The 27,234-nt window shown below is 34.0% G+C and overlaps 2 protein-coding genes across 2 annotated transcripts; both read right to left on the reverse strand.

Moving 5' to 3' along the window:
- Nucleotides 1–3,026: 3,026 nt before the first annotated feature.
- Nucleotides 3,027–4,364, reverse strand: LOC145575651 (uncharacterized). The gene is made up of 3 exons (XM_081633480.1): nt 4,207–4,364; nt 3,513–4,067; nt 3,027–3,375 (listed from the first exon to the last, which is right to left on the reverse strand). Exons 1-3 carry the CDS (start codon nt 4,362–4,364, stop codon nt 3,027–3,029), a joined length of 1,062 nt encoding a protein of 353 aa, XP_081489606.1.
- Nucleotides 4,365–8,845: 4,481 nt separating this feature from the next.
- Nucleotides 8,846–26,651, reverse strand: LOC145575652 ((-)-drimenol synthase-like). Its single transcript, XM_081633481.1, has 9 exons — nt 26,623–26,651; nt 26,335–26,532; nt 12,963–13,137; nt 12,541–12,811; nt 10,886–11,258; nt 10,564–10,776; nt 9,970–10,114; nt 9,364–9,618; nt 8,846–9,239 (listed from the first exon to the last, which is right to left on the reverse strand). Exons 1-9 carry the CDS (start codon nt 26,649–26,651, stop codon nt 8,943–8,945), a joined length of 1,956 nt encoding a protein of 651 aa, XP_081489607.1. The 3' UTR covers nt 8,846–8,942.
- Between the last annotated feature and the right edge of the window lie 583 nt (nt 26,652–27,234).

Below are 27,234 nucleotides of genomic sequence, written 5' to 3' on the forward strand. Positions count from 1 at the left end.
GTGTTAAATAAGCTTCTTTTTTTTTTTTTTTTTTTTTGGGTGTGTTTTTCGTTTGAAAATGAAAGAACGAAAAGAGGAAGCTCCCATTTTTGTAAATAAGTGAACAACTTTTATTAATACGCAGGTCTCACAAATGTTGACTTATTTACGAAAATGTCATGCTAACTGGAATTTTTTGTTGATTTATTTACGAAAATGTCATTAGATAAACAAAATTTGTTTATCATCAAGATAAACTTGTATTTTCTCAACATAAATGGCCCAAAATTGATTGGACCTCTACACATCCACATATAAAAATAAATAAATTAAAAAAATAAATAAAAAAAAAAAAAACAAAAAAAACCATATAGTTGTGGGCCTTGTGGCAATTTTAAACGTGGTTTATGAGCCCATTGACGTGACTACCAATCCACCATTATCACCAACCACTGATTGGTTCAAGGGCAAAGGCTCATTCCATATTTCCACCTTTGAGTCTGACATTGTCTATATGTATTTCTAGTTTCTATTCTGTAATAGAAGATCCGAAATAAAGGCCAAAAATTATTGAAGTAATTGCTACTGTTTTCTAGTAAAAGTCCAATGTGTGGTTGGTGCACCTGGGTGCACCCGAAAATAATATTAGGTATATAGTATATTTAAAAGAATATGGGCGAAAAAAAGAACGTTATAGACATTTATTAAGCACACAAACATAATATATTCTTTGAAATGATTATTATGTTCTTTGAGTTTAAACTATATGTTCTTTACATTATACTATATGTTCTTTGATATATGTACATTAGAGCTGTCAAAAGCTGACCCGCCCGAAATACCGACTCGAACCCGATTATTAACCGACCCGTCAGAACCCGAAAAAATGGTGACCCAAACCCGACCTAACCCGACCTGAAACCAACCCTAGACCCGAGTTGACCCAAGTATGTGAGATCCGAACCCGAACATGAACCGACCTGGAGATGACCCAACCCAAATGTAACACATAAATTATTGACCTGAATCGAACCCGACTTGAACCGAAATTTACCCAAACCCATTTGAACCCGTCAAAACCCGAATTTAACCCGACTTGTTATTAACCCGACCTAAATTCAACCCGACCCGTTCCTAACCTGACCCGAATTTAACCCGACCTGTTACAAACCCGACCCGAAATCAACCCGACTTGTTATTGACTCGACCCAAACCCAAATTCAACCCGACTTGTTATTGACCCGACCCGAATTTTACCCAACCTATTACTAGCCCAACCCAAAAATTCAACCCGATCTGTTACGTTACTAACCCAACTCGAAATCAACACGACTTGTTATTGACCCGACCTAAATTCAACCCAAATTGTTCCTGACCCGATTTCAAATCACCTTAAATTCAATTTAAACCACCTTATTATTGTTGATCAAAGCATTTTGTCTAGGGAGACCAAGTCGGTCCAAGCCAGCAAAAGAAAGGAGCATTATCCCCAAATTTAAGAGTTAAATATAGTATATATTTGTTGTATGGTCAAAGGAGATAATTATCTTCTTAAATTATAGACTATAGTTCCCTAGTATGTTGCCATATATATTATAGTTAAAGGAAATAATTAGCTTGATAAAAATGATAATTATCTATTTATATTTAGTTGAACCCGAATATGACCCGACTTGGAAATGACCCAACTTGATTGTAACCCGCAAATTATTGACTTGAACATAACCCGACTTGAACCAAAGAATGACCCAACTTGGAAATGACCCAACCTGATTATAACCCGCAAATTATTGACTTGAATCGAACCCGACTTGAACCCGAGAATGACCCGACTTGAAAATGAGCTGACCTGATTATAACCCGCAAACTATTGATTTGAACCGAACCCGACTCAAACCTGAGAATGACCCGACCTGATTCTAACCCCCAAATTATTGACTTGAACCGAACTCGACTCAAACCCGAGAATTACCCTAACCCGTTTTAACCCGTGAAAACCTAAATTAAACCCGACCCAAATGTAACCCGACCTGTTATTAACCCGACCTAAACCCGATAAGATGTATGACCCGATGTGACCCGACTCAAGCATGACCCAACCCAAACCCGACCCGCATAGGTCACGACATTAACCCGAATTGACCCGACCCACTCGTACCCGACCCGTTTACCCGAATTGACAGCTCTAATGTACATAAAAATAAATGTTAAATTCAACCACCTAAGTAATCATGAAAAAGAACATGTTTAATGAATTATCATGTTATTTTTGTAAATGCTTTATGTTCTTTGTCTAGAGGTGATCAAAGTTAGCCCGGTCCGATTTTGGGTCGAAAAATCGGGTAGGGTCTGGTCTGGTTCGGTCCGAAACATTATTTTTTAGGCGGGTTTGGGAATGCTTTTTTTTTTATGCATTTTTTTTTCTTCTTTGGCCCGAAAAGCCCACATATCTGACATTTTGAGCAGGTTTGGGCACCCGAAGCTTGGCCCAACCTGGCCTAAGTAGTGGGCTGATTTTTTTGACCTTGCCCCGCCTCGCCTAATGATCACCTCTATCTTTTATCAAACTTAAACATGTTCTTTTGTTAAACATAGTGTTCTTTTTCGAAGACATCACTTGAGTAACCATGAAAAACATGTTCTTTAATGTATTATCATGTTCTTTTTGTAAAGACTACGTTTTTTTTGTATTGTCATATACTCATATTCTTTATCAAACACATGTATGTTTTCTTTCAAACACTATTGTGTTCTTTTTTTTCGCCCATGTTCTTTAAAATATGTCTAATGTTCTATGCAGGTGCACCATGCTCATGATGTACCCGGGTGCACTATACTATTTTCAGTAAAAGTCTACTCAATCCAGAGGAAGGAAATAATAATGGCATTTATTTTATACCTTTTTCATTATCATTTCATGGCCCGTTAATGAATTTATACTAGGATCTTGCTAACAAGCGTCATGGGGCGTTAAATAACTAATTAAATATATTACTTAAAATAGTATTAATTTTTTTTTTTTTTGGACAGAAAATACTCGATATATATTAAACAAAAACAAAGTCTGAAACAAGAACAGAGTTTACATCAGAAGGAACTTCTTTTATCCAAACAAGCATTTCATCATAATTCTTACTAATCTGAGCAAGCTTATGAGCGACTTTGATTCCTTTCCTACCAATGTGCACAGCAACAAAACACATACACTTCTTTGCAAGGTGAAAGATATCAGCAATGAGACGACCAAAGTAAGAGGCATCCTGCTTTTTGCTCTTCAAATGGTGAATCAATTTGAGGTTATCAGACTCCAAGATGATTTTGTTAAGTCCTGCTTCAATAGCAATCCCTAGGCTATGCCTAGCAGCCATGGCTTCAACTATATCCACCTCAAAACACCTTCTAATTTTTCAACATGTACTTAGCATCACATCATCGCGGCTATCAAGAACAATTCCCCCCAATCCAACAGACTCATCACCAAAAATTGCAGCATATGTGCTCAATTTGAACAGTCCAACACAGGGGGAAGCCACCTCTGAGGAGTTACAGGATTGTATATGATTTCAGTAGGGAGGATGGTGTTCGCTTTCTCATACTCACCTATGATACCAACAACTTTCCTCAAGACCTCTACCACCAAAATATTCTTTTTCTCAAAAAGCCACGTGTTTCTCTTTAACCAAATGCCCCAAAGTAAGCTCCAGAAGTTGTCCCACCACAACTTGTCTTTAAAAACCTCCCTTTTTGCCTTGCACCAAGAAAGAAAAGAGGGGGAGTTGTCATCGCTAATAGCCATTCTGAGGGGTGACAAATACCATATGTTCCTTACAGCTTCACAAAATAGCAGGAAATGGGAAATTGTTTCGGGGGCTTCACCACACATAGGACACAAATCATCCAGACATATGCCACATTTTTGAAGATTGTAACGAACATGAATAGCCTTGTGGAGAGCTCTCCACCCAAAGTGCCTTATTTTAGGTGGCAGATTTGCAGCCCAAAGGGTAGACCAAAAGGTCTTTTGCGAAGGGGCAAAGGTAGTAGCAATGCAGGATTTTGTAGTCTCGAGCATAAGATGATAAGCACTTCTAACAGAGAAATCCCCAGATTTCATGTGATGCCAAGACCAAGAATCAGCATCCCCATATTAAGCAATCAGAATTTTTTGGATTTCTTTAACCTCCCATGGCGTAAAGAGAGAATTCAGCATGTTTACATTCCACCCACCTTCGCAAATCAGGGGCATTAGCAGCAGGCTGCTGCTGCCTTTTCAGCACACATAAATTGGGTAAAGAGGGAACCCATAGATCATTCCATATATCGATGGTAGCACCATTGCCAATCAGTTTTCTTGCTCCTTTCGAAATTAAATCTCTAGGAGACATGAGAGACCTCCACGTGAACTAGCGTTTGTAGGGACTTTTGCTGTCAAAAAATCAGAATTCGGGAAATATTTTTGCTTCAGCGTTTTTGTCATCAAGGAGTGCAAATTAGTTAACAAGCGCCACCCTTGTTTAGCAAGCATGGCTTTGTTAAAGAAATGAAGATCACGCATTCCCATTCCTCCCTCGGCTTTTGAAAAAATCATTTTATCCCAAGCCACCCAAGCTGTTTTACGTTCATTCTTCTTTTGGCCCCAAAAAAAATTACGACACATCTTCTCAATTTCATTGAGAATGCCCCGGTTGAGATAAGAAGTTATCCTTTAAGGCCGTCGATGGACATGACAAATACCTTGGACTCCCCACTATCTTGGTAGTTCAAAAAAAAAAGGATTTTCTCAATCATTCAAGATCGGGTTTGGAAGAAGTTAAAATAGTATTAAGTTTGAAATGCATGATACAATTACGATTTGATTGGTGCATGTAATTAATGTTAATTTTTCATTAATATTTCCAATTTTAATTCTCTTATCTAATGTATCGGGACGCTTGTTAGTTTTTGCCTTTAAACTATCCTAGAAAAAAACTATTAGAGACCATACTATTCACAGCATCTTGGCATTCTTTTAATCTACAAAAATAGTGGTCTAATGTTATAGTTTTAGTTGTTGACATCATTAACGAGGAGAAAAAATAAACACACATATTTTTAGGGTTATAAATGTCTACACCTATTTTTCTTTTTTTTTTTTCTTTTTTTTTTTTTTTTTTGAGAAGAAACATTAGTGCTTTATAAATCAATATTTAAAGACAATTGGTCGGTCCTTGGGTACATATGAGGAAAACTCACACAGACAATGGTTTTTTCCATACTTGTTCTACTCTGAAAAGCACTAACTTAGTAGGATAGTGAGCAACATAATTGCCCTCACGTTTTACAAGAGACTAACTAAAATTTTACGGATTTTTCACCATATACCACTGAGTTTTCACTTAATTCACCATATACATTGAAAACTTTCAAATTCACCATATACCACTAAGTTTAACAAAAATGTCACAACATGCCCTTTTCCTTAACTCCATTAGTCATTATTAGTTAATTAAGCCCGTGGCAACCTGTAATTAGCTCTTATTTTAATTAATTAATTTAAAAAAAATTACAAAAACTATTAAAAAAACCACCACCACCATTTACTGAGGCCCAACAACCATCCCGGCCACCTATAACCGCCACCTAGCCTTACCCTCGTCGCCGGCTCCCAACTGCTCTACCCACCGCGCCAGTGCCGCACAACCTCCTTGCCCTACGCCGCTGCATGTGGTCCTCCCTAAACCACCATACCCAACTCGAATTCCCCCTCCCTTCCCAACGACAAAAAACTAGCCAAAATACCTTTGCTGAAACCCAACGCTAGCGGCCTAGATCCCTAGCCCTCACGTCGTTGTCGCCCGATTTAGATACAAATAACCAACCTAAAACCCCAAATTGAAACCCTAGATTTTGATTTTGGGGTTTTAGGGTTTTGGGGTGGTGGTTTAACGGGGGAAAGGGGTGGAGTTTGAAGAGGGAGGCCGGGGTGACGTAGGTTTGCCAGCACGGGGAAAGGGTTTGGGTGCCGGCGTTTTGTGCGTCGGTGGTTGGGGAGCGAGAGTTTTTAAGGGAGGGTGAAGGTTTTAAGGTGGTGGGATAGTGGTGGTGGCTGGCTAGCGAAATTCCACGCTGGCTGATCGGATTCCGCGCCGACGGCGTTGTCAGAATAGGGTGGTGGCTGGCTAGGTGGACATGGGTGGCTGTTTTTTTATTATTATTATTTTGTTAATTAAATTAAAGGAAAATTTGTCAAAAATAAGTCAACCTTTGCGCGATTAGTTCAAAATAAGTCCATCTTTTGATTAACTAAAATTAAGTTAACCTTTATAAAACATCTTCCCAAAATGAGTCATGACTGATGGTTTTGAGAGTAACTGGTTTTGTAGGTTAAATATGCCATGTGTCCTAATAAGATTGGTTTAATTTTTTTTTTTAAAATTTAATATTTTAATTTTTTTTAAATAATGTCCTTCTTCCCCCAATTATTGAACAACCCCTAACTCCCTATGCCGCCAACAAAACACCAGCCGTCCACCGTCGTCATCCTCCACCCACTTCCGGTCCTCTGTTGGTCATCCTCCCACCCACCGCCGGTTCTTTTCCCTCTCTCCCCTCCTACCGCCCCTGCTCCTCCCTTCTCTTCTTTATTTCACAAATTTCTGGGTTTTTTCGAGTTGGTTTTGGGTTTTTCGGGGTGGATTTTGACGGTTAAGGTTGGGTTTCGAACAAATATAGTGATGTTTTGCTGGTTACATTGGGATTAATTGGAGGTGAATATGATGGTTTGTGGATTTAAGTTTATTCGGCCTACATATGCCGGCAGTTAGGGAAGGGGATGAGAGGGGTCGAATGGTGGCTTGGGGAAGAAACGGGTTTGCCGGCGTTGAGGGAGGAGGGAAAGAAAGACGTCCAAATGGGGGGACAGAGAAAGAAATGGATTGGGGTTGGAGGGGTGGCCTCTACGATGGCCGACGGGGAGCGGGGGGTGGGGGGCTGGTCAATAGAGGAGTGGTTTTTTTAAAAAAAAAAAGTATTAATTAAAATAATTAAATAAAATAGATTTTTTTTTTATTTAAGAAAATAATAGAAACTGACTTGTTTGGTAGGTTTCAAGTCATTTTACTTATTTAAAGAAAATGCCCATTTATAGTTAACTTATTTTTAGTTAATCAAAAAGTTGATTTATTTTGAGCAAATCAGCTAAAGGTTGGCTTATTCATGACTTAATTTAAAAGGGAACCAATTGTATGTTGTCATGTGGCCTTATTAGCCTTAATGACTGACGGTGTTAACGTTCATTAGTCATTAATGGCATGTTGTGACATTTTCATAAAACTGAATGGTATACGGTGAATTTGAAAGTTTTCGATGGTATATTAGTGGTATATGATGAAAAAGTCAAAAATTTTATCTACATCAAAGAAATAGGTAGAAGCCATATCAAGTCTTTTAACAATAGATTGGCAATCCGATTCCACTTCTTCAGCCCATATCTGCGTCCCAACTTCACAGCAAAGTTGATGGCCATACATTCTGCAATGTCAGCCCATACCTATTTTAAGAGTTTAAAGTGTCCACAAAGATGTATTAAATGCTTATTATACCATCACCCTACAAAATTCAACTTGTTCTCCAATCATCACTTAATGCAATGTCTTGTTCATGACAAAACAAATTAAAGGAATTACGTTAACATAAATGACTGTCTATATTTCACGATGGAGCCCCGGCTTATCTTCTACGAGTAGGAAAACTTATTGTATTTATCAAATGACATTTTAGTGATTAATGGTGTTAAAATCGTAATTTTTTATTAGAAAATCTTTTCTATTATCCGCTGTGGGTCCACGTGTGAAATAATGTAAACGATCAATAAAGTACAACATGAAAATGGAAAATATTATATACGAACAAAAAGCTAAGTTAGGTGTACTAAATTACAATACTCATATACCTTAGAAATGAAAATTGCCAAACTATAAGCTTCAAATGCATACAAAAGACCTATGAACCTATGATGATGGGATGCTGTGAGATCTGCACCATTAAATCCATTGTTAAATTCTTGGTCATGTTCCACCGATTGGTCCAGTCTTGTTCATAAGAATCATAACAAGCTTATTTTAGATTTGAATTAGTTGGCCAATAAGGGGAGTTAGAGTGAAGAGAAAGAGAGAAATTAAAATTATATAAAAAGCTTGTACATTATCTTGCATACGTTAGCTCACATAGAATTTTTATCAAATAATGTCCTTGTGTGTACTTATTAGTGGGATTACACTATTGTTGAGTCTTTATTTTAAGTTAAAGCTGAAAGATAGAGAAAGTCATGCATAAAAGATATAATTAATTTTATGTCAAATATACATTATTGTACACATGGATGATAACTTGTATATTTGATGATAGAAAGTTGTAGATTCACTAGTAGAAAATTTTATTATTATTATTATTATTATTATTATTATTATTATTATTCCAGAACGCAATAAAAAAATTAAAGGTGTGTATAGTGAATATATACATTTAGTAAGGGCAACTCTACCTATATTTACATATTATATATATGTGCATTAACTTAATTAAGCACAATAAACATTTGTCAAAAAATCAATCGTTTCTTTTGCTTGCTGTCTTGTTTGCTTTTCTTTTCTTTATGGATGTATTTTCCTCATTTGGATAAAAAAAAAAAAAGCATTTGTCAAAAAAGGAACCAAATAAAGTAAATTAAAAGGGTAATTGAAAAATCTAGTAAAGAAAACAAGGTTTATTTTATACATAATGAGGAAGCAAACAAACTTAGGCACATACATTCTCACACAGTCACAATATATAAGATTATTTATGAGGCCTTTTTCCCATGCCTCAAGTCTCAAGACACCAACTCAGAACGTAAAAACAAAGGATCGGACACAGTCACAAACCACATACTTAGCTTGCTTACAAGAGAAAATAATTTAAGGAAACATCCTCATATAGAAATACTATTACAAGGGAATTGGATGAGCAAGAACAGATGCAACTTTGTCCTTAAGAGTTTGGTTAACATGTGTGTAACCATCAGCATCGTCCTTGTATATAACATTAGCCGAACGAGCTAAGTTGAGAATCCGAATAAGTAAAGGTTTTGGAATCACATAAAGTTGGAGCATTGCTTGATTTATATCTTTCCAAGCATCCTCGACTTCTTCTTTTAGCTTCTCATTTGCTTCCTCCTCAGACAATGCATGTTTCTCCATCAAGCATTGCACAGCTGATGCGACATGCTTCCTCTTTTGCTCAAACTGGTCACAAATTCAAAATTGCACAATTGTTAGTATTTCACTAATTAATTAAATCATTATGGTTTACTTCATATTATAAAATTGTACTAATAGTTTGAATCAAATGATTGTCGACATTTGGTACCTTGTGGCCACCTATGTCGTTCATGAGTCTTATTATTGTAGATGCAACCTTTATGATATTAGGCATAGGAGTTTGACATGCCCATTCAAATACCGCCTTCGATGCAATATCTCCCATGCCAAGGAATGAGGCAACTATTCCATGAGGGTATGGAGAGGTCACCAAGGCAATCTTCATATACTCATCATATGTAGGAACATATTTTTGGTGGCACCATCTTGCTTCTTGAATATAGGCTTTGCATAAGGCTTTCAACTAGACATACAATACAGTTATAAAATTAAAGGGGATCAAAAAAAAATATTATAACCTCAATTTATCACTTGTCAATGTTCGGTCGAGCTTAGATTTTAAAACTTTTTAAAGATATCACTTTAGTTGATGGCATTTATTTATTTAATAGATTTAAATACATACTCCTACAGTCCTACTATTCATGCGTCAAATTTCAAAAAACATGCATGACAACATTTTAACATATAATGCATAAAAATATGGGCGTTCTAGGTTTTTTGAGTGGTAATCAAACTTAACAAAAGTTGGCTATCAATAAATTAAAAGCTTCTTAAATTTATTAAAATGGTTTTTATTGAATATAAGGCGAACCTGTTGTCTTGTATAGTTAACGAAAGATGATCTTCCTTGTTTGGCAAGATCTTTTTCAGCTTCCTCACAAGCTTCAACATTGGCATAATAACTCCACTTCACATGCTCCGGAAGTTCATCCATACAACTTTTGTCCCAACATGCCCTGAAAAATACTTTCCTTTATCCTCTTAAATTCTAATATATAGCTAAATACTTCATCTCATTAAAAGAAAAAAAGAAAAAAAAGAAAAAAAAAAAACATTTCAAATGGTTGATAAACTTTATATTAGGGCAAAGTATATATTGCATGTTCTATTTATGAATAATTATTCTTTTTGTCCTACAATTGACTAACCACGGTTGTTTTTTTTCTTTTTTCTTTTTTTTTTTCCTAATACTACATATATAGATTAAAGTTAGAACTATATGTATCATTTACTTTATTTATGGTTTTACATAAATCTATCTCCTTCATTGGCTTCATACCAATGAAATCTATGATATTTATCTATAATAATTCTTTACATAATCTATCTATGACTTAATATCATCATGAGACAGACGAAGACAAAACTAAACACACGGTATACTTAATGTCATTATCAGGCAAACCTTTGAAATGTTTCAGTGAGTAGTTCAAGTTCTTCAATAGTTCCATATGCATCATAAGTATCGTCTAATAATGATGTTGACTTGAAAATTTTCCGATACACTTTCCGAGCAAATGAAAATTGGGGTTCATAGTAGACTCCTAAAATCCAAAAATACGCCTCTGTTAATCGGTCTCTACTGAATGATGCATTCAAATGTAGTCCTTTCCACCACCTGTGTTAGTAGTCACACATCAGGAGATTAACGTAGCTTAGCTTGCATGTACATATACGTTAGAAGCTAGGAATAAAATACTTTTGTAATAACAATAAGAATCGAACACCTTTTTAGATCTTTGAGCTCCTTCTGGTGTAAGGCTTGAAGCAAATTGAAATCGAGTTTTGCAAACTTGAGGAGAGTTTTGTTATGTGAAGGATCCTTTTCATACACCGAGATGTAATGCCTATTCTCTACTCGCGGCATGCCCTTGTGGAGAGGTTGGTGAAGGGCATGGGCAACTTGATCAGAAAGAGGTGAGCTTAATTGGTTAACCATGGCATTGAGACGAGTTGTCGAAAATGCAAGGGCTTCATCGAGTATCTTGTCATCGTGAACTCGAACATGGGAAGCCTCATACAAGCTTAACAGTCCTAGAACGTCCTTCGTTATCGACTCCTTGAAGCTTCCATTTTCATCTTTGAACTTGTTAAATGCGTCTGTATCATCGTGACATAATCATATATAATTGTTACTCACTATATGTAAACATGAAACAAGGACAATTTTGCAATGGCTATAACAATTTTGTAGCCATTTTAACTTTATAATCTTGACCATTCATTTTTAAAACTAAATCTACACCATTCATTAAGTTGATCTAACCATAAAATATTTAGATAAAATAGTTTGTACCTAAAGCAAATACTCTTTGCCTCTTCCATTCCCTCTGATTTCATGAATTATGATGTCCACTCATCTCTAATTCAAGGCTTAAAGCTATTTACATGGCTAATTAACAAAACATCATTCACGTCTTTATTTTATTTGCCGATGTAATGGGCATTCTTAATTTGAGTTAAAGTTCTTTAACATGATATCTTGATTTGCAAAATTGCAATAGGCATTCTTCATCACTGAATATATATAATTTCAAGCTTTTTGCCATGGCCGAAATCAAAACCGTTTTAAGATTTTCAATAACCCAGAAATGATTTGAAATAGATGGTTTGAGAAGCAAAAAAAAAAAAAAAAAATTAAAACTTGATTTTTTTTTTAACATGATATACAATCTTGATTTACACCAGCCCACATCTTGGAGAATTAGTATAAGGATTTTTTGTGAAGAACTACTTTATACTAGTCAATTTTTGTGAAAAACTACCTTATAAAAAAAATGTTGTAAGAAACTACCTCATAAATGATAGATGTTGTAAAAAACTACCTTATAAAATAATTAATGTTGTAAAAAGCTATCATTTACCGAATTATTGCATTGAATTAGAGACATTTAATGACCCATTTTCAATCATTTTTTTCTCCTTTTTCCACCCAATTTCTCCATAGTCCCCTTATAACCCCTAATTCCCCTTCTCTTTCATTGTTAAATTAAGCACATGGTAGCAACTTACAACATTTAATTTTTATGAGGTAGTATCTTACAACAATTTTTTTGTAAGGTAGTATTTCACAAAATTTGATGTATATAAGGTAGTTTTTCACAAAAAGTCCTTAGTATAATAAGCAACTTGATAACCATGAGAACGATATGAATATTTGGATTTACGGACTTCTACCATTTGCAGTTTTTAATTGTCATTTCTCTAAAGAAATCACTTTCTAAAACTTAAACATCACTTTCTATAACATAAACATGATGACTTTCTATAACATACATAAACATCCATATTAATTTTAAAATTGTTTTTTAACGATAATAAAGTTATATTTCCAGGCATAGTTATATCGTGTAAACATCAAGGCACCTAGTAAAATGCTTACCACAAGGCACAAAGAAACCATGTTGCCTGAGGATACGAAATCGAGTCGAAACATGGTAGAGATCATCCTTGGCACATTGCTCTTCATAGCTCTCGTAAATTTGCTTCAAAGCATCTTCAATATCATGTTCAAAGTGATATGCCAATCCAAGACGTTCGACTACGTCGATGAAATTCAGCAGCTCAAGAGGGTTGCTCTTAGTTTCCAGCAGCTCCTTCTTCACTTCATCTTTAAGTTGACTCACTTCTTGCTCCTTTTTAACTTGGAATGCCTAAATAATCCGTTTTATTAAAGGAGCCAAAAAAAATTTAGTACGTAACAATTAAGAATACAAAATACGTAGCGAGTATGAAGTTTCTTGAATTTGTTTATTTAATTTGGAAATAACAATTAAGAATACAAAATACAAAAAATAATATTACCTCGTCATGATGAGGGTTTGTGATATTAAGAAAGTGATCACCCCAATGACATGGATGAAAGTTAGCAACAGGACGAGGTGTTTGAGTTGACATTTTTATTTTTACGAAAGTTGAGTTTTCATAAACAACTTTCAAATAATGTATGTAATGCAATGTTATCTCTTGGATAAAAATGCTTGAATAATAGACTCATTTATATAGCAAGAGCCATTTGCATCAATAATTTAAATAATTCAAATTTCATATGACCCACAAAGATATATTCCCTCCGTTTTCAAATACTTGTGCCATTTTTCCATGCGCGGAGTTATACGAGAAATTCAAGAAAATATTAAAATATGGAGGTAGTGACGTACGTGGAAGTTAAAAAATTGTGAAAAGCAAAAGTAGTTGAGAGAATTGGAGGAGAGAAAATATAAAATTAATAAAATATGATTTATATTGGATCCATTAGTTGAGAGAAATGAATTAAATATTATAAAAGTTTTGCAAATAAGAAAATGGAGTAAGTATTAAAAAACGGCCGGAAATAAAAAGTGGAGCAAATATTTAAAAATAGAGGGAGTATAATTTACTACATATCTACAAGTACCTAATACCCTTACCTTTTCCTCTTATGAGCTAGCTATCGCTATTTAAATTTTTTTGATAAATTGATTCAATGCTTACTTCAATAATCACTTAGCTTTCTTAAAGCACACGTCATGAGACTATATATGTTACAAGTAAAAGAAAACAGAGGAAGTGAATGATGTTCGATAAAATAGTTTCAGTTCAGTAAGAATAATTTTTAGTACATAACTTCAAATAACAAGTATACTAGAGTATCAACAAAAATAAGTTTTAATCAATAAAATAAAAATAAATCCTATTCATCAAAATTAAAGTAATTTCAGTTCTGTAAAAAACTATACTTATTATATACTAAATTAAACATCAAACAGGACACTTGGCACAATTTTATGAGAAATTTTCCCTCTAAAATGCTATTTATTTTTCTAAAAAAAATCTATTAAAAGACGTTATATATATATATATATATATATATATATATATATATATATATATATATATATATATATATATATATATATATATATATATATATATATATATATATATATATATATATATATATATATATATATATATAATTGAGATCATGTGAGAACAAAGGTGAATAATAGGATCTAGGAACCAATCTCAGCCTTTAATCACGCTACATCCGACGGCTCACATCTCACCCGCATTCATTAATGAAATTTTCGTAATTTTGCGAATTTTAAAACTTTTTTTCAGTTTTTTAACTTTTAAGGCAATTTTATTTATTTTATGACTGATTTCATTTACTTTTACTAACTTTTCATTTGCTTTTTAGAAATGAAACTGGAAATCACTTTGTAAAATTGAAATATAACGAAAATGTCATTAATGACACGGTAGGCATATTGACCGTTCGATTAACATGATTTAAGAGCCTAGATTAGTTCCTAGTTCTTATTATAGCCTTGGTTCTCATTATATATATGACATTAATTAAATAAATAAAAAAAATTACATGTGTTATTTAATTTTAATTAACTCCATTTCAATTGACTATCGTTATTAATAAATCTTATTATTATGAATTTGTGCATTGCATGGGGAGGCTAAAATGAACTAGTAAGGTGAATTAAACAAATAAAAGCCAGACCAAACTATAAAGTAATTTATGTAAAATCAATTTTAATCCCTTTGGTATAATATAAATGCACCGTTTGGCTTTTTGCTCTATTCACATAATTCTCTTTGACCAATGTTAGTGATTACAGTAATACATAAGAAAGATATAGTCATGTGGTTACTTGTTTAGAATATCAATTTTAATATATATTTTTTTTAATATTAACTTTTGTAATTTAAAATTAAAGTTTTTATCGGTCAAAGTATTACGTTAGCATATGTACCGATGTACCTAGACAATCTGAGATTTTTTTTTTAGAAATAGAGAGAATATCATTATATTATTAAGTTATTGTCGTAATAGCCAACATGACAATTAAATTGAGATAAACATAAATAAAAGGAATAAAAGAGTTAACCATACATTAAGGACCTAGACTTTTGAGTTTTTCACCTTTAAGGACCTCATATTTTTGTTTTCACCTTTAAGGACCTAAGGTTAGCATTTCGGGCACTTAACTCACCATTAACCAAAGGTTGACTGTCAACCATAAGTTACATTTTTTTTTTCCAAAACAATCATATGTTACTTGAGTTCACTAAATTATCAGAATTTAAACTACATTAACAAAAACCATATTCAGTGTAAAAATACTCCGTAATTGTTAACAAAATTACATAATTGTTTTCACTTTTTATTTCCCAAAAAATTCTTACCCTGCTTTTGCAAAGAATCATCAACAAAATTAGCCAAAATTATAATCATCTTCTTCGAACTTCCTAACTATGCACCCCTGATTTCCTAAAGGGAAAAAAAAAAAGGAAGATCGATGAAATGTGAATAAGAAGAAGTTGTTGTGAGAAGATTAAGTTGCTTAAGATTGATCAACCAGATCAATTAATTTAAAGTTTTATGTCAAAATAAATAAAAATAAAAAAAAATTTAAGGAATTTGATATGTACCTAACTTATGTTAATTGAAGATTAAGCCAGTCTTGCAGTTGTTCTCAATACCAATATGATTAAATTTTGGAAGATAAGTTTCGTCAGTCTTGCATTTTGGGGGTAAGTATAATTAAATTTTATTTTCCCCAAAAAAAAATTTAAGTCAATTGCCATTTATATAAATTTTAGAATAATAAAGTATTAAAGTTTAACTAAAAGGGACCCAATAATTTAACTAATATGATTAAGTTTCACCGGTAAAGTGTCAATAGGTCATTAACGGTGAAAATAAAAATAAGAGGTTCTTAACGGTGAAAAAAGTAAAAGTTAAAGCTACTTTGTATATGCTTCACTCAGGAATAAAAGGTGCGAGTGTGTGACAATAAAATTTGTATGAAGGGAGAACTAAAAATCCTAAAAACAACCAATCATAGAATAAAGGGAAAATGTAACTATCTAGAACCTTCAAAACAAATCAAATATTCTCAATTTAAAAGTAGCAATCGACGACAACAAGATAACAAAATAAACATGTCACGAACTCATGATTCATGTTGTTACACATTTTTTTATTTAATTAAGTATAAATAGACAAAGTAAGACAAAAAATAAAAAATAAAAAATAAAATAAAAAAAAAATAAAAAAAGACTTATTACCACGACATTAAGATATTTTCGAGATGTATATTGATATCATGTGAATCACGTGATTACATAATTTACATTACCTTAATACGAATTCACAACTAATTAAGTCGTGAATCATGCAATTACATTACATTACGAATTCGATGTATAATGGTCACAATTTCAAATAATTTTCAATTATTACTTAAATATAAGTACTCCTATTTTAGAATTTCACGAATACTACCTTTATATTTTATTAGAATGCATGTAACCAATATTGATAAATTACGAATTCGATGTGTCAAATTTTTTTTTTCTCACTGTCTATTTTTTTTAACACTAATCACTTGCTTTAATTTTCTATCTCTATCCTCTTTGGTTTCTGAAGTAATAATTTTAATTGTAATTAATACTTAGTTATTAAAAAAAAAAAAAGCACACCCAGGTTGATCTCGCAGATAAACCTGGGGCGTTTATCAAGGGTCAATTTCGTCAAATTGGCTAGCGAAAACGGGGTATATCTGTAATTTAATACAAACCGGGAATATTTCCTTTTAACTTCCTACAAACGACGTTACTCAAAAGTGAGTTACCTCCCATGGCCACAACAACCACAAGCGACGATATCTGTCGGCCGTCCGAAAATTAAGACACCCTAATAGCAAAATATGTAAAGTGAAGCCATATTAACCCTTTAGGGGAAGGTATGACAAAGAGGATGGTGGTTAATCGCCGTCATCGTGGTCGTCGGCTCGCCGCTAGTGGTTGTGACTTGTGAGGTGGGTTGAATACGGTAGGAACGGTGGGTAGATTTAGTAGCAGCGGTGGGGTCGATCTAAAGAAAGAAGACGACTAGGTTTGTAGAGGAGAGAGAAGGAAGTGTAGTACTACTTTTGGGGTTGATTATGGCGAATGGTGAAGATTAGTGCCAAAGTTAAGATTCAGAGCAGCCTAAAAATGAAAAAGAAAAGGAAAAGCCTCAAGCTTGGGTTAACTCCTAACGGACACAAGCAAAATCATTTGATGGTCTGTCAAAAGCACCTTGCACGTGATTTTTCAGAATAAGTGGAACACCTCAGTTGTTCCAAATTGTTTATTGTTATTTTGTGCTTCCCAATGCCATTTTATTACAAGAATACCACTTGATAAACAAAAAATGTTTATCAAGGGGATTGACTTGTATTTGCTCTTAAAAAAATAAAATAAAAAAACTAAGTTTTCCTCATTTGAAAATTAGCAATTAAGTGTGGATAGTTTTTAAATGGCCACAATAAAATTGTGGTCATTGTATAAGATCAAATCAAAACCGTTATTTCTTTTAACTAATGTGAATCATTGATAAAATTGACTTTTAATTTTATTTTTTTAAAACACTGATATAAAAAAATTAAATTTAAAATTAAAAAAAAAAAAACTTCCATGTTCTATCCAACTATTATTTGGTTTTTAATTTTTCACAGATTAGGTTTTTTTTCCCCTACTGAATGTCGTTTGGTTTCATTCTTCTTAATTGTGTTACTTCAAGCCTTCAATCCAACCCTCATCCACTTTAATTTAATTAAATTATATAAGTATAGATTTCTCAAAAATGAAAATGTAAGTAATACATAAATACATAATTAAGAAGAATGAAAGGACGACATCGAGAAAAAGTAACTCCAAGTGAAAGGATAACAATATTCTTATTTGATGGAAAATTTAATAGATGACGATCATCAGAAGCCAAAGCAAAAGAATGTCCACGCAATCAAAACCTCAAAGGTTGATGTTACATAGTTTCTACAGTGAACAATTGCATCAAACGTACAAATTTATGAGTTTCTACCGTGAACACACAATTAAGAAGATTGAAAGCAAACGAAAAAAAAAAAATAATAATCTGTCAAAAATTGGAAACCAAATGATAGTGGGATAGAACATGGGAGATTTTTAGTTCTTTTTTTTTCCTTTTTTGGTCAACTTTTTCAAAAAAAAAATCAATAGTCAATTTCATCAACGGTTTATATTAGTCAAAATAAATAAATGGCTGTGATTTGATCTAATACAATGGCTACAATATTATTTGCTCATTTGATAAATGAACAACTAAGTTTTTACACATTTGTTAAATTACAAGTGCAGAAGAAAGGAGAGAAATCGTCAATTTTCAATTTTTAGTCTCCATTGTTATCCCTCATTCAAATTTTGAAGAGAGAGAAAGAGTAAAAAAATTGTACGTAATTTGGGTTTTAGGGACTAATGTGTTTGTTTTAAGAATTACATTATTGCCATTACTAGTTGAACAATCTCAGCTATTGAATTTAATACAATTTAATGGCTGAGATTTGTCCTCACATAAAAAATGAGTTCTCACATAAATGGTGGTTCTTACTGGATCCTGACCCTATATATAGGGTTTGTTCGGCAAAACTAGCTGTAGCTGTTGGCTATTAGCTTTTGAGTAGCTGTGAGCTGTAGAGGTAACTGTGAGCTGTCAAGTAGTAGCTGTTAGAGGTCAGCTGTCAAGGTAGCGGTTCATACTATAAGTGTTCGGTAAAAGTAGCGATTGAAACTATCAAATACAATTATTATTATTATTATTATTATTATTATTATTATTATTATTATTATTATTAGTGTGACATGTTATGTATCATATGTTTGATAATTTCAAATATTATATAGTATAACATATATTGCTAATAAATAATCAATTTAAAAAATAAGATTAAAAAAAATACTCCTCGTAATGAAAGGGGAAAAAAAAAAGGATATGGAATAGAAAAGGTTGATATTAAGATTGACTGAAACAAATAATACTGAGTCAAAAAGAAAAAGAAAAAGAAAAAAAGTTCATTAGAAAATAAAAACAAAACAAAAAAGTTGAACGCTACTTTACAATTTCAAAAGCTATCTTTTTTAGCTTTCAATAACAGCTACTTAAAAGCTACCTTTACCTCTAACAGCTACTTAAAACTAGAGCTGTCAATTCGGGTAAACAGGTCGGGTTTGGGTCGGATAAGAGTGGGTCGGTCAACTCGGGTCGGGTCAATTTGAGTTAATGCCATAACCTATGCGGGTCGGGTTCGGGTTGGGTCATGCTTGAGTTGGGTCACATCGGTCATACATCTTATCAGGTTTGGTTCGGGTTTGGGTCAGGTTAATAACAGGTCGGGTTACATTCGGGTCGGGTGAATAATAGGTCGGATTTAATTCGGGTTTTCACGGGTTAAAACAGGTTAGGGTAATTCTCGGGTTCGAGTCGGGTTTGGTTCAAGTTAATAATTTGCAGGTTAGAATCAGGTCAGATCATTCTCGGGTTTGATTCAGGTTCGGTTCAAGTCAATAATTTGCGGGTTATAATTAGGTCGGGTCATTTCCATGTCGGGTCATTCTTGGGTTCAAGTCGGGTTCGGTTCAAGTCAACAATTTGCGGGTTATGATCAGGTCGGGTCATTTCCAAGTCGGGTCATTACCAGGTTCAAGCCAGTTTCGGTTTAAGTCAATAATTTGTGGGTTGCAATCAGGTCGGGTCATTTCCAAGTCGGGTCATGTTCAAGTCTTAAATTTGGGGCTAAACTCTAACTAACTATAAATAGATAATTATCATTTTTATCAAGCTAATTCCTTTGACTATATAACAATATATATGGCAACATACTAGGGAACTATAGCTTATAATTTAGGAAGATAATTATCTCCTTGGACCATACAACAAATATATACTATATTTATTAGCTCTTAAATTTGGGGATGATGCTTCTTTCTTTTGTTGGCCTGGACTGACTTGGTCTCCCTGAACAAAATGCTTTGATCAATAATAATAAGGTAGTCTAAATTGAATTTAAGGTGATTTGAAATCGGGTCAGAAACAATTTGGGTTGAATTTAGGTTAGGTCAATAACAAGTCGTGTTGATTTCAGGTCGGGTTAGTAACAGATCGAGTTGAATTTTGGGTTGGGTTAATAATAGGTCGGGTAAAATTCGGGTCAGGTCAATAACAAGTCGGGTTGAATTTGGGTCGGGTCAATAACAAGTCGGGTTGATTTCGGGTTGGGTTTGTAACAGGTAGGGTTGAATTTCGAGTCAGGATAGTAACAGGTCGGGTTAGGAACATGTCGGGTTGAATTTAGGTCAGGTTAGTAACAGGTCGGGTTAAAATAGGTTTGGGTCAATTTCGGTTCAGGTCGGGTTCGGTTTAGGTCAATAATTTACGGGTTACATTCAGGTTAGGTCATTTTCAGGTCGATTCATGTTGGGGTTCGAGTCTCAAATACTCAGGTCAACTCGGGTCTAGGCCGGGTTGGTTTCTGGTCGGGTTCTAGTCACCATTTTTTCGGGTTCAGACAGGTCGGTTAATAATCGGGTCCAGGTCGGTATTTCAGGTCGGGTCAGCTTTTGACAGCTCTACTTAAAACACTACTTCACCAAACACTAATATTATTTTAAGGTAGTATTTTGAGTAGGTCTAACAGCTAACAACTACCTTAAAAGCTAATGCCAAACAGGCCCATAGTACTCAACGAGAGAGTAGTTCTTTTAATATTCTTATTTAAAATATCGAAAGTAAATAAATTAAAGAAGAGTAAGTTAAACTTACATTCAGATAAATTATCAAGATCTATTATACATATATGACTAGATACGTGGATACCCTTTAAGTGAGTAAGTGAGAGTAATTAGCAAAACAATACGACAGATACCCTTTAATTACTCCCAAATTAGTATGCTAAGAGCATCTTCAATGGTAAGCTAATTGTTAAATTAGCTTGGCATGTCACATATGATTTTTAGCTAATTTTCTTTGTAGCTATTTTGTACTCTAATGATTAGCTACTAGCTTATTAATTAAATAAGCTTGATTTTCTCAATTAGTTTTATAAATTTAATTATTTTAATATGTTAATCTCCAAAAAATTTGGAAACTTTTTTCTCTAACAAATTAGCTTAAACAAGCTAATTTGTTTGATCAAGCTAATTATAATTTTTAACTCCAATGATCAAGCTAGTAACTAGAAAATTTTAAAAATTGCAAGCAACTCCAATGGTTATACCATTGGAGTTGCTCTAATAGTCGTCATGACCAAGTCATATCTTATAAAAGCATCAAACAACAGAATTTTAAACACGAGGTGGCTAAGCTAACATTATTGGGAAGAAAGGCCACCATTGTGTGGACAAAAAACCTCATGTTACTCAAATTCGTAATCTTCTTAGTGACACTGTCACACTTTAAGAGGCAAGCCCGAACACGCACGTTATCCTTTAAGTGAATATAAGTGACTTGTTGATAACACCACTAACATCATATATGTCCCTAATAACTATACTTTATACAGAATATTATCGATCCTTACTCTATAGTTTTCTTAAATTATGTGTCAAGCCAACCCAATTCAAGTGTTGTAATTTATTGAAAACGGAGGCAATATGTTGTTTTGGCACAAAATTGAGTTGATTAAAAATATTTGAAAATTAAATAATTAAAAATTAAAATATTACACAATTTTATATTGTCGTGCACATACATACAAGCATAGTAAATAAATACTTCCTCCGTTCTTTGATTATTGTACCACTTAAATTTCACAAATATTGCACCATTTTCTTTTTAGGAAAAAAATTATTTGTGTTCACACTATAAATACCCAACATACCCTTGGTTTTTGACACTTACTTTTTAGTTTGTCAATATGTCACATGGACAATTTTGTATTTTTACCTTTAATTTCTCTCTCTTACTTTTTTCCACTACCAAAATAGTTATACCCAACCCCTATAATGCAATAATAAAAAAACGGAGAAAATATTAGATTCGTTGAGACATTATAATAAGTATATATGTGGAAGATTTGAGCACCAGAATTTCTCTACGTATTGGTCATAGCAAATGATATATTTAAAAACTTCCGTAATTCAATGAAATGTCACGTCTCAAATAATAAATTATTGAAATTTAAATAGGTATAATGTCATTTCTAACTTATTACATACTACCTCCGTTAACAGTTATTTGCAATATTTACTAAAAAATGGGTGCTAACTATTATTTGCAACATTCCCAAATCTTTCCATTTTTAGAAACTTTTTTTAAATGAAATTACAAAAACACCCTTACTTAAAACTTTATAACATCAATTACATACTTAAAACATAATTGATTAAAAACTAATCTAATCTAATTAAGCTTATTTTATCTTTCAATAATCATCAATCCATATTCATCTTTTCATCATCTTCTTCCTCTTCCTCTCCATAATCTAATATCTCCATTTTTATCATCTGCAATATTAACTTTCTCTCCTCCTTCAACCACTTTTCATGAATTGAAGAAGAAACACACTCAATTAAAATCTGGAAAAATGGTCTTGATTTTGCAGGTTTAGGATCTGGGTTTGTGGGTTGTGGGTTAGTGCGCCTGGGTCTTGGTGCGAGGGTGTCGGTGATTTTGGTGGTTCGTGTGGGTGATTTTCGTGGTTGGGTTCGCGGGTGAGTTCACTGAGTTCGCGGGATTGATTTTGGTGGTAGTCGAAGGGTTTCGGTGGTTCTTCGTTGATTTTGGTGGTTTGTCAAAGGGAAACAGTTAGGGGTGGTTTTTGGTGGGTCGTTAAAGGGTTTCGGTGGGGGTAGTTTTGATGGATAGTCGAAGGGTTTCGGTGGTTCTTCGTTGATTTTGGTGGTTTTGGTGGTTTGTCAAAGGGAAACAGTTAGGGGTGGTTTTTGGTGGGTCGTTAAAGGGTTTCGGTGGGGGTAGTTTTGATGGATAGTCGAAGAGTTTGAGGGGTTCGACGGTGGTTTTTCTGGGTTCGTAGTTGGATTCCGGTGGTTTTGGTGGTGGTTTTGGGTTCTGGGTTTCGATGGCTTTGGTGGTTCCGATGGTTGGTGGTTTTGGGTTTGGTGTTTCTGGGTTTTTGGGTAATTGTGTTTTTTTTTTTTGGTAGTAGTAGGATTAATATTTAAGGCCTTATGCATATACCCTTATTTTTCAATAATCATACTTAAAAAATTTTGCCTAAAAATCCGCGCAAATCTCTTTTGTTGCAAATAACTGTTAATAAAGGTATATTAATGAATAAAATCTAAAATAAATGCAACTTTCCTCCAGCAGCTACTACTAATTTAACAACACTATACCAACTACTTCAATATTTTTTTTTTTTTATAACAACTACTGCAATACTTATTGGTTATTGGCAGATACATAATATCTTCTTCGAGATCATCAATATTGTCTTTAACACCCTGATTAGAAAGAGAAACAGACGTGGAGTGGGCTTTTCTGCCTTGTGCAGTTGTGCCAGTAGTTGATGAAAAAGATAGTCATGATCATGTGCCCATAGTCGATCATGAATGAATAAAGGTATAGGGATGGATTATGATGCGAGTCCAGCTCGAATATCACTAAACTCGACTTGAAAACTCGTTCAATTCGTGCTCGACTCAAGTTCAAAAACTTACGAACTTACATTTTCAAGCTCGAACTCGACTCGTCAATTCAACACACAAGCTCAAACTACTTGAGCTCGGCTTGAGCTGAAGCTTGATTTAAACTCGGCTCGTGCTCGATTTGAGCTCAGCTTGAGCTCAATTTGAGTTAAACTTGATTTTGAACTCAATATAGCATGTCTCAATATAAGGCCTACACTAATTATCTAGTATAATATTGTGTTACTTTTAAAACATTTCTTAAACCCATCTTCTTTTCTAACACTTCAATGTGGGGCTATAGATTTATAGAACATCTAATACCATTAGTGTTTTTTTATATATCTCATTCTACATAGCGATGTGGTACAAGTGGTGTAACATCATATTATTATTTTTATAGCTTTGCACACATATATATACCATCAATATCCGAATATGCATAACATTTTATAATCAACGTCCTTAACGTTTTATTACCTTGTACAATCTAAATTTGCTTTATTTTCTTAAAGAATTGTAATAATTGATTTATGTTAAGTAGAAGTGTGTTTTTAGTTTAATGTTTTTGTATATTATAATTATGGTGATTACAAAAATTATATTGTTATTATTTTTATCTTAATACACTATCCTTTGAAGCTAATTATAAGACTTAAGAAATTAAGAAAATAATTTTACAAAAATGTTTGAAGTATATAAAAAGTTTTTTAAAATTTTTTTAATCATACCAAGCTTCTCACGAGCTTTTCGAGTCGGGTAGTGGCACTACCTTGATTCGACTCGTTAGAGCCCCGAGTCGAGCTCGAGCTTTGACCGAGTAGCTCTCGAGCTGTCTTATCTCATAAGCAGGCCTAATGTTTAAAATTGCTACAACTAATCTTCAATTATACTCATTTATATATAGCATACTGACCGGCATAAAGTTTTAAGTAATTGTGTTAGAATATATGATATAATTATCATATATTCGGTTTTATGTACATACACCATGCTTTAGAAATGGCTACTTATCTCTTAAACATCTTACCGACCAAAGTTCTAGGATTTCAGTCACCCGCTCAAATTCTATATCAATGTGATCCTATTTAATCGAAATTGCCTGTTTTTGGTTGTCTTTGTTTTTCCTTCTTCCCTACCAATTCTATTCATAAGTTGCAAGAAAGGTCCATGATATGTCTATTTTATATAGTATTTTACCCCCATCCCTTGGTCATAATTAGTAGTGCTTTTGGCTGTTTAGAGCCACTTTTATTACTAATATGTGTTTCTAATGTTTTCGTAGTTTTGGTTGAGTTTTATAGGGAATTGCACTCTTGGAGCATTTTCTCGGGATTTTATAGAGTGACTACGAGCATTGGAGGAGCACGACCATCGTTCGTAGCCCAAGATCGGTTAGAGTCATCGAACCGGCGATTAAGGGCTCGACTTATGAGAAGATGAGGCATTGGACCGAATGATTAAAGCCCAAACAAGGAGTCCAAGTAGCCCAAAGTGTCACCGCCTGGTGCAAGGGTCTCCGCCCGAAGACGCGCCCAATCGGGCGGTGCCTCGCCCGATCGGGCGCGTGTTTCTGAGGAGAACTTTAAGCGTCGTTTAAGTTGTTTTAACTTAGGATTTTTGACCTTAGTATATATACGCTTTTGTTAAGCAAGTTTAGGGGGATTCTTTTCTCCCTTCCCTTACTCTCTCTCTCTAACTTTTCTCTCTCTCTCTCCTCTTAAACTCTAGTATTATTTTCTCTTTCTACAACTCTTTGTTTAATTCCATCTCTTGTTTCCTTCAACTTTGGTAACGATTTCTTCTCCTTTAATCTCAGTTATTTATTCTCTCTCTTTCATCATAACTTGTTTAATTGCTTTGTTTAGTTTATATTTAATTATGTGTGAGTAGTTTTCTTTCTAGGGTTATAGGGATCCATAAATAATATGAAGGGGTAATTTATTATTGTTAATTGTCAATGCTTGATTAATTTCCTATTGATTGATTTAATGCTATGCGGTTAGATTTGGCCATATTTAATTTGTATGAGTTTAGCAATATTGATTCGAGATTCGAGAGATGAGAATTGATGTTTAGGCTTAGTTTCAATAGGCAGACTAATTTATAAATGGTTAGGTCGAGATTCTAGAGATGAGATTTAATACCGATAAATTAACTCTGTGATTGTAATATGTAGCGAAAGCCCTTTATGATCTGATTAATTGATGCATTGATGATTGATTGTTATGTTTTACCCTGGAATATTATTTATTGGTGAACCTATGCCCTAGGTCTTTTATTATTTGATTTCTCCCTACTTTTATTTCTCCCTACTCATATTCTTCGTAGTATAGTTCCTTTAAATAACAACTTTTGGTTACTTAATAATTTAGATTATAATAATTAATTAGGAATAGAAAGACTCGTTTCCCTGTGGATTCGACCCTACTTCCCTATCTATTATTAATTAGTGGTTTTAGCAATTACTTTTGATTAGGTGATACGACTTTAGCCTGTCAGTCCACTCCTTGCGTCTATCTAGGTCCCCCTTCCAATCATCGTGGTTCAAAGTGCTACAATATGTCAAATGGAAAAATTCTTATTTGTCGTCATGTGAAATTTGTCGAAACCGAGTTCCCTTTTCTCCAAAATTCACTCGATCACCTCAAAAAGAGGATTATAATTGTTTGGATTATAATCTGTTACTTTCCCATTTACATTCTCAAAGCATTTCCCACCCTCCCCTTACACCTCACGATGCAGGGGCAACCACACCCGTCGCTCATCCTTCAGGCGTTGGGTCGAGGCAAGCAAAGCCACCCCAGCCTCAGTTTCTGCTCTAGCCGCTGGTTTTCCAGCGCCCGCTGGGTCAGCACTCCAGCCACCAGCAACTGGAAGCCCCCCTCCCCTAACGATGTCACTCTCAATCCTCCCTCTTCCCCGTAACCTGCCCCACGCACTCACACACCACTAATACAGCTTGGGCAGCCTACCATATCTCCCTCTCATGCATCATCACCACTTGACAAAGCCACACAATTCCCCCAGCCTATTCCTATCTCCCATAGTATGATTACAAGAGCTAAAAATAGCATTACCATGCTTAATTCTAAATATTTTCACAATTTAAACACCATGATTACACGTAACATCTCTCCTATACCCAAGGATCCTGTTAGTGCTATTCAAGACCCGAATTGGGAAAATGCAATGTTAGATGAATATAATGCTCTTATTGATAATGATACATGGGAATTGGTTCCAAGGCCATAGGATGTTAATGTTATCAGGTCAATGTGGATTTTTTGTCATATGAAAAAAAAAATCTGATGGTTCATTTGAGAGGCATAAAGCAAAGCTTGTAAGTGATGGGAAAACTCAGAGACAGGGTATTGATTGTGATGAGACTTTTAGTCTGGTTGATAAATTGGCAACAATTCGTACTATTCTAAGCATTGTTCTTTCAAAATCATGGTCTATTCATCAATTAGATGTCAAAAACGCTTTCTTGCACGGATATCTCAGTGAAACAGTCTATATGCATCAACCCATGGGGTTTCGGACAAGAGTTGTCCTGATCATGTTTGCTTACTTAAAAAATCCCTTTATGGTCTCAAATAGGCTCCACGGGCCTGGTATCGGCGATTTG

The sequence above is a fragment of the Chenopodium album genome, chromosome 13 (assembly GCF_948465745.1).
Source record: "Chenopodium album chromosome 13, dcCheAlbu1.1, whole genome shotgun sequence".
NCBI classification, from domain to species: Eukaryota; Viridiplantae; Streptophyta; class Magnoliopsida; order Caryophyllales; family Amaranthaceae; genus Chenopodium; species Chenopodium album.

Excerpts from the sequence above, each read along its gene's own strand:
- LOC145575651 (XM_081633480.1), bottom strand. The coding sequence starts at position 4,364 with ATGTCTCCTAGAGATTTAATTTCGAAAGGAGCAAGAAAACTGATTGGC. Across the intron at positions 4,068-4,206 it reads AATGCCCCTGATTTGCGAAG|AAGTGCTTATCATCTTATGC; the intron begins GTGGGTGGAATG and ends TTTCTCTGTTAG. Across the intron at positions 3,376-3,512 it reads AATCCTGTAACTCCTCAGAG|GTGTTTTGAGGTGGATATAG; the intron begins GTGGCTTCCCCC and ends AAAAATTAGAAG.
- LOC145575652 (XM_081633481.1), bottom strand. The coding sequence starts at position 26,651 with ATGGGAGATAGGAATAGGCTGGGGGAATT. Across the intron at positions 13,138-26,334 it reads TTGCCCCTGCATCGTGAGGT|CATTTTTATCCAAGAGATAA; the intron begins GTAAGGGGAGGG and ends CTATTATTCAAG. Across the intron at positions 10,777-10,885 it reads GAGCTCAAAGATCTAAAAAG|GTGGTGGAAAGGACTACATT; the intron begins GTGTTCGATTCT and ends CTACTAACACAG.